The 8236-nt window shown below is 40.1% G+C and overlaps 1 protein-coding gene across 1 annotated transcript; it reads right to left on the bottom strand.

Annotated features, from left to right (window-relative positions):
- Positions 1–285: 285 nt before the first annotated feature.
- On the bottom strand, positions 286–928 carry LOC144058116 (hepcidin-like). The gene is made up of 3 exons (XM_077576362.1): positions 780–928; positions 627–695; positions 286–546 (listed from the first exon to the last, which is right to left on the bottom strand). Exons 1-3 carry the CDS (start codon positions 867–869, stop codon positions 439–441), a joined length of 267 nt encoding a protein of 88 aa, XP_077432488.1. The 5' UTR covers positions 870–928; the 3' UTR covers positions 286–438.
- Between the last annotated feature and the right edge of the window lie 7308 nt (positions 929–8236).

The raw sequence follows: 8236 nt of genomic DNA, 5'->3' as shown, positions 1-8236 counted from the left end.
TTTACTGTTTTTATGTTATTTATTATTTTAACTATCTTTGCTTGTATATGCCATATTTTTACTTTATGTACAGCACTTTGTTTAAATGATCTCTAAATAAATTTGGGTTGAGATTTAGACATCTTGATCCAATCGATTAACTTTATGAAATCATCAACATTGATCTGACAAATGACAGTTCTTTCAGCCACATTTTCCTCATAAAAGATCCAGATATTAATACTGTATGTCATTTGTACCTTTCAATTGTAGACTACACCCAAACGTTGACACATTATACAGTTTTTTGCTGTTTATTGTGCAAAGACATTTCATCACATTTTCTTTACTGAGCATGCGAGCATCCTCAACTCTACCAAATGCAAATGCTTAATTAAAGGCAGAACAAAAATTAACAGATGCTCATTTTTGGCTGATGTAACATTGCAGTTCCTACAATCACCAGCTCCATTCGCAGCAGAAGCCGCAGAAATTCTCATTACCACAGCAGTTACAGCAAAAGCGGCAAGGTCCACTGTGGCGTTTCTGCCTGTTGTTGTCTGCCACCTGTATGAACAACACAAGTCTTAAACACTGTTTTGAATTATCACTTATCTTGCTTGATGAATCGAAATACTGTAGTATACCATTGATGGGTCCGCTGGGATCTCAGCAGCTGCGTCATCTCTTGCTTCCACCCTATGCTGGTCAGGATCCTGTAATTTAAATATCAAGTATGAAAGGATGTATTTGAAAAAGAGTTAGATCTAACAAGAAATGTATTTATTTCATGTCCTTACCCTATCATCAATGGAGAAGGTGCAACTCTCCTGAATGAAAAAGACGGCAAGCATGAGGATCACTGCCATAGACAAACTGAAGGTCTTCATCGTCTTCCAGAAAGTATGTGGTGTTTGTCAATTGCAATTGTGTTCTGTTTTTGTAGCTCTGTTGAGTTAATCCTGTCAAAAGCACTAAAGACTGCTATATATATAGTTACCAAGGAGACTCTTTCATCACGCCTGGCAACATTTACCTGCTTCTCAAGTGGACTTTGCGTCCCTCCTCAGCTGGTGTTTGGAACAAGAGAGGGGATTTTTTTGGGTTGCTGTGCTGTCTTTGGCAAAAATGTCAATCCAATTTTAACTGCCTACCGACTGGTCAAAAGGTTTTATGTGTGTGTTTTATATTGCATGAAGGTGGCATGGTGAACAAGATTTTAGCATTTCAACCTACCATCGCTGTACTTGGTGGATTTTCGGTACGCTAGTTTCCTCTTATATTTAAAACAAAAACAAAAAATGTCCATTAAGTTAGGTAGGTAAGTTGTCCATAGATACAGTATGAATGTCAATGTGAATGGTTGTTTGTCTTTTTGCAGCCTACAGTTCTTGTAGCCTAAATACCCAGCGTGTGCCAGAGTGTTTCTTGGTCTCTGGAGGTTCCTCTGTATTGGGGTCTCACTAGCACCTTGGCTCCTGTGTCCTGTGGTTTTGCCTAGCATGAAGGCAGAATGGGCTGAGCATCCTTCTGCATTGGCGAAAAGTTGATTGTGGTTGCCCAACACAGAAGCCACTCTGACCCAATTTTCAGTTATGGTTGGGCCCACAATCCTTGCTGCTTAAGTGTCTGGTTCCACAAGTGCCCTATGGAGGCGGGGACACTTGGGTTCATATTATACAAACTCTAATTACATAATGAGGAGGCATTGTACGTATGGAAATATATATGTAAAAATATATTTTATAATATAGTGTAATATACAACATAATTTAATCAGATTTATACAAAAACATTCATAGATTTAAATGAAAAAAATATATTCAATTTATTCAAATAAATTGTATTATATATTCTATTTATGGTAAATATCTAGGAAATAATTGAATGTAGAATGTCCTATTTTATAATAATACATCAATATAGTTTACATAAGATGAAAACGATTTATTAACTCTTTTAATGATGCTTTCCAACAGATTGAAACACCAAAAATAAATAAATAAATAAATGAAAATAAAACAAAAACAGAACAATCGAAAAATAGGATAGTAGTCATTCAATGCAGTGGTATGAATTCAATTGGACTTTTTCTTTTCATGGAGTCTTAAGCTACTTTTCCATTGTACCGGTTCTACCCTCAAGTGGTCACCTTACCATTAGACTTTTCCGTTGCCATGCGGTTACAATGGAACTGCTGTTTAGAAACTCCTCCGAGGTGGCTCTGAATCGCAGGCCGTCTGGGGCAAAGTGGGGTCGTGACATGTTTGGCTCACAGATCTAAGCATTTAGACATCATGTGCAACACCGCTTTGGTAACTTGGTGATGAAATGGCACCGTGTTGATACAATTAAATCTCTATTGGCGCGCTATGGTTAAATTGTTGATTAAATTGGTTAAAGTGGTGGCTTTGGGATTTTGGGTTGATTTTTGGGGGCAGGGTACACAGATTAGCCATATAATAGCATTAGCACTTTCTGGGCGGTGGGGGTGTTTGATTTTGGTGAGGTCTCTACTAAAATGTTTTCATTGTAAGGGCACTCGCTTGTTTTCCGCATTTTGGGCACCGCTTCCACTAATAAACGCAATCAGTCGGCTTCTGCCGGGCAAGACAGAAAAGGGGACAGCCAAATGCTAGCAAAATGGCATGATCCAGGTCTGATTGTAAATCGCACAAAACTGGGCTCGTCATCGGATGTGGATCAGGGTTAGCGCTGCCACTTCTAAAATAAGCCAACTTCAACATGGCAGGGAAGTTATAGAAATGCAGTTTAAAAAAATTATATACCTTGTAAACTGTAGCAGTAAAATCAGACTAGGTCACTAGTAGTATCTTGTAGTCAACATGTTAGTTGAATTCAGTGTGAGGAATCTCTGATTGTATCTACCATGTTTTGATGTTGTATTGAAACATGAAAAGAAAATATTGGTTGACCAATGCTGGAATTTCCAGGCGTGTTTGTTTTGGCCACTTTCTGTGTGGTGTTCACATTTACTATCAATACTTGAGCCAAATCAATCAGGAGGTGCTCACCCAGCCTTGATCACTGACCCCTTCTGTCCCCATTTGCACTTCACTTTACATTTGGGATGAAAATTGAGTCAAATTGACCCACACAACAGATGAAAATGATTACTTTTCATTTCCTTTTTATTAGAATATGTAATTACTGGACATTTTTATCCAGTCCACGTCATGCTGTGACATGTTGTGTGCATGTGATACAATACGCAACACATCGCTATATTGACACCCCTCTCGTCCATGGAGAATGGCACCCTACGCACAGTGCGTGATCTGTGTGTATAGAGTGTTCCCACCTTTTCAGATTACCCAGAATGCACCGCCGGTTGCCATATTGGTGGGAGAATTCCACCCACTAGCGTCATTTGTAATTTGTTGTTGTAGTTTGGAGAGCAGAAAAAAATTCCGCAATTCTTTCTTCGTGTGTAGCTTGAACTTGTGGGGAGATGACAGTATTCACTTGCATGAAGCGTTATCGTCACGCATGGGATTCGTACACCGGCAAAAGTTTGCAATCCAAATCGTCATCTCCAGGATTGGGTCGGCGTGGCTCAGTGATAGAGTGGCCGTCTCCCAACCCAGAGTTTATGGGTTCGATCCTATGCCATTGTGAGCCTGTCAAAGTATCCTTGAGCAAGATACTGAACCCGCAGTTGATCCTGATGCTGCGTCATCAGTAGGTCAATAGGTAGTTGAATGTAAAGCGCTTTGAGTACCTTGTAAGGTGGAAAAACGCTATATAAGTGAAGTACCATTTACCATAACTTTGACGAGTCTATTTCTACTTTAATGTATTCATTCATTATGCGCTAAAGTATGTTATGTCACAGTTATGTCTCCGGTCACCAAGAGTTAGTGGGAAATTGTGAAACCCCTGCTTAGACAGTATATAATAACGTAATTACATGCTGTAATGTGTTTTCATTGATTCAAGATCAATACACGTCCTGCTGGGCAGTACTTTCGGGTCAGCGAGCCAGCAGTCTCTCTGTTGTAATTGATACGATCCAAATTGCCAATCAAACGCAATTTGTCAGCGTACCACATAATCGCCTACCTGTCCAAGGTCTTCCTATATATTTCTCCATCACTTTCTCCATCACAACAGGGTGATGGGACACTGTTTATTATGTGCATATTGGCCTAGGTGGTGGGCAATTTATGCACCAAATGTATGCATTATCCCTCATCTAAATACATGCAAATACCATCGGCGCAAGAAGTTGCAGCGCAGTTAGTAAGAATTTCACCACCTGCACATGTTTTGTGAATGAGACGGTATGTTTTTGCTCCATTTTTAACTGTTAGGGCTGCGCAAAAGCCACACAAAGCTTTAGTGGAAGTGGTCCTGAGTGTTTGAACGGAACGCATATTTCCGTGGTTTGTGTAAAATAAACCACACACACACACACACCATATCAATTGATACTTCGGAGTGATTTATATATGTAACACAGATCATAACTAACTAATGAGACTTGAGGATTAAATCAAACAAAAATCAAACTGAACCCAACCCAAACCATAACAGATGGTTTACAAGGCTACAAAAAATGTTATCATACTGTATGTATTTTATTAATTAGTATCTCCAATTCTAAAAAAAAATTGGGATTACACAGAGTTACCCTGAGATTGGACCTTGGAATTTCCTATTTCACATTAGTCTGGTGCAATACAAGGCACATATCTGAGTTGGTTAATTTAAGGTGGCAGGTGGCTGTAGCAGTGCACTGCTGTGAGGTTAAAAAAAATATGGGAACTGTCGAAGATTGCATGTTGTAAATCAACCATCCAAAATAAACAAATTTTAACAGTAAAGAGGGACAGACTGAACAGAATAAAACAAAACAAACAACAACAAAAAAAACTACAAATGCAGCCATTTTCCACTTGTCTCGCAGGTGAGCGGGACCCTATCCCAGCTGACTTTTGAGATGCTGTGAATCGCAGGACACATATGAACAAAGAATCAGTCACACATTCGCATCTATCAGCAGTTTCAAGTCTTCAGTTGACCTAACCATACCGTTTTTAGGAATGTGGCAGGAGGGCAGAGTACACGGAGAAAACTTATACAAGCACGGTAACTCCATAAAGGAGGCTCTGGCCTCAGAATAAAATCCAGATACTCTCAACTATGAGGCAGACGTGCTAACCATACACTACAGTGGTGCCCATACCACAGATATAATGTAATATTATTGAATCTCAATTTCCTTGGAAACTACATTGAAGCTACGCTTCATAGGCTGAAATTCTCAATGCCCACTCTTTATTCCAGACTAGTGGTCAGAATGATGCACACTTGAGATCACTGCTGATTTAGTCAGGCAGTTTTACACCCAGTTCTTTTACCATGAACAAGCATTTACACGATGGGGGACAAATTATATATTTTGTCAAATGGAATTTGGGAATTGCCCTGTCGACCCAAAACAGTGCGGAGTCACAGTAAATTAGTGTTTGCTGCTCAGCCAAAAGTGTACATTTTGCCAGAACTCTGCTGGCTTAGAACCAATAGGGAACCCGCTATACCGCACAGTGGAAGAGAGAGAGCCACAGGAGATACTGAACCAGTGGCAAAAGGAAGCCTACTGTCAGCGAGAGTCTGCAAAACCCAGACTTCACCCTCTGACAACTTGGAAATATCCATTTTAATAAGGTGGAAAAGTGGATTTGGCCAGACGTCCTCATTCCTCCCATGGAAACTCATCTGTCCTGGTGTGAGGCGACACCCTCAGTGACTTTTAACTAAAGGGTTGGGTGCAGACTGCTGCGGATCAGCACGCCCCACAAAATGAATCTGCAATTTGGTCCTCTGGTTTCTTTGAAAATGACTTAACTTGAGAGCTTCTGTGAAAGCTACAGGTTGTTTGCGAGTGCTATAAATCAGCTGTTTATTCCTTCATGTTTGCTTGAATGTTGTATGACACATCGTTCCATGTTAAATCTCCCCTTGGGATTCAATGTTAGAGTTCATCTGGAAACCACACTTGGAAGCGAAGAACTATGGGAAAACAGTTAACAACAGATTTAGCCAATATGCTCACTTATTGAGGCCAGAGCTTATCTGCAAGACCACTGAACTATTGGAATACACTCCAAGTGTCATATCATGATGTTTCCAAAACAAATAATGTTTTAAGGCTAAGCTGATTGGAAAGGGCACTTTATCATCGAGCCCAGCACCATGCAGACGATCAATCAATATATTTTGGAAACACGTGTCGTTTTATGTAACAGAGTTATTTCCTAAATTGCCTAATGTCGTCAAATGTCAACAAATATCTTCTGAGAAATTGCAGCATTTAAGTCCATTTTAAATCAAATGCTTAAAAACATACATTTGGTGTGGGTTCTAGTCTTTAATTTTGTTTTCCAAATTATTATTTAACCATGAATCACAAACGCTTTAGTCCAATATTGGTTAACTTGAATTTAAATGTTTTCTGAAGGATCCGTTTAAGGAAGCCACTGCCTTTTTTATGATTTGGATTATAATGGGGTCTTATTTAAAACACATGGATGCCGTAATATTCAGCAGCTGCACCACTCTGCCTCTGGGGCATTCTTTGTTCGGCATGGAGGAGGGAAAAAAGGGGGAAAGGAAAAAGAACAACTTCCACATGCTAACATTTACACAGTGATTTCTTTTAATTGCACTCTACTTTTTAATTTACCCAGGACTAATGCTTTTAAAAGTGGGACTGGAGGTATTTTATTGAAGTCATGCCTAACGCCGGACCAAATGTTCCTGATTGCTGTGGCCTTTTAGCCTGGCTCTTTTCTACCTGACAACCGGTGTTATTCCCTTCGTTCACTTTTGTCAAACATGTCATACTGCATTTGGACTCGGAATAGCAAACGGTAACACAGACTGGGTGAGCTTCCCTCAGAATTCTGATAAATGCACAGTCCTTCTACTGTATCGGGGAAATGGCAAAGCCAAAAGGTTTCCGAGTGGGGTTGAACCGGGAACACTGAAGTTAGAAGTTGCTTTTTAACGGGTCAGAAAAGAATGTTAAACAGATCCTAATCTAAGCAGCCAGAGGGTAGGAGTAATATTTACTCAAACACTTCCAGTCATTATAAGGCAACTGTCAAAGCAGTAAAAGCAGATGCAGGGCTTAGCCGCTCAAATATTTTAGGCTTTGCGACATCTGACAATGCATGTTTTAAAACACGCATCTCCTACTTGCCAATTGATCTAAACAAGTCAGTATTGAGGTTTAAATAGAAGTGACTTTTTCCCCCTCTCTGATAAAAGACTAAACCTTATATCTTCATATAGACACATCTAGAAGAAACATACATTTTATGAACCCTCGTGAACAAATTTAAAAATTTTCTGTCCTGTCTATTCCAAAGAAGCCAGTTTGAGAATTGTAATTGAAGTCTTCAGGGTATATTTCATCTTAATGCCAACGTTTATAAAGAACATTCACATGCACAGTATACTCTTGAAAGTTTCCATTTGGTCGACTTTGTTCACACAAGCTGAAGATCAAACAGTCTCAGAATTTCAACAAAATAGTCATGTGGTTGGACATTCGAATGTTGTCAAAATAATAAAATTTCTACTTGGAAGTTATCATGGTCACGTTGTAGTAATGTTCACGCTGGTTATAAGCTGGAGAGAACTTTAAAGCTCCGCAGGCAGCCGTGACCAAGTGGTTAATATTGTTGCCTGCGATTTTGAGAATCCCAGTTCAAGAAGAATGCCAGCCTTTCAGCTTGGCAGAGTTTAGGAGCTTTAGGAGGCAACATCCATCGGACCTACGGCTATATTGCCCTTGGGCAAGACACAGATTCACCGGGGTGCATAAGTAGCCCTCTGCTCCAGTGTGTGCAAGGACAGCACTACACCAGGGCTAAGGGGTGCTATAGCTCTGTAAGAAATTTGTGAAAATCCAGTTAAGCCATTTCAGCAGGGGCGGACTGGCCATCGGGAACTTCGTAAGTTTCCCGAACGGCTGGTCCATATTCATGCCGGGTGCTTCTTCCCACACCCTGGCGATGAATTATAATTGGCACTCCCTTTCCTCACCAATGACAGCTAAATAGTAGTGACGACCGCCAATTAGTAATCAATGATCACCCCGTCGACGAATAGGATTCGGCATATGCCCGTCCTTCTCGGCCATACCCGCCCGTAGACAAATATTTTCCTGGCAGAGGAAAACGTTTGTGTCCCGTATGTGTATATGGCAATAAAGATGATTCTTAGT

The sequence above is a fragment of the Vanacampus margaritifer genome, chromosome 9 (genome assembly GCF_051991255.1).
Source record: "Vanacampus margaritifer isolate UIUO_Vmar chromosome 9, RoL_Vmar_1.0, whole genome shotgun sequence".
NCBI lineage: Eukaryota > Metazoa > Chordata > Actinopteri > Syngnathiformes > Syngnathidae > Vanacampus > Vanacampus margaritifer.
The sequence above is the reverse complement of the archived record's forward strand: the minus strand, read 5'-3'. Positions and strand labels throughout refer to the sequence as shown.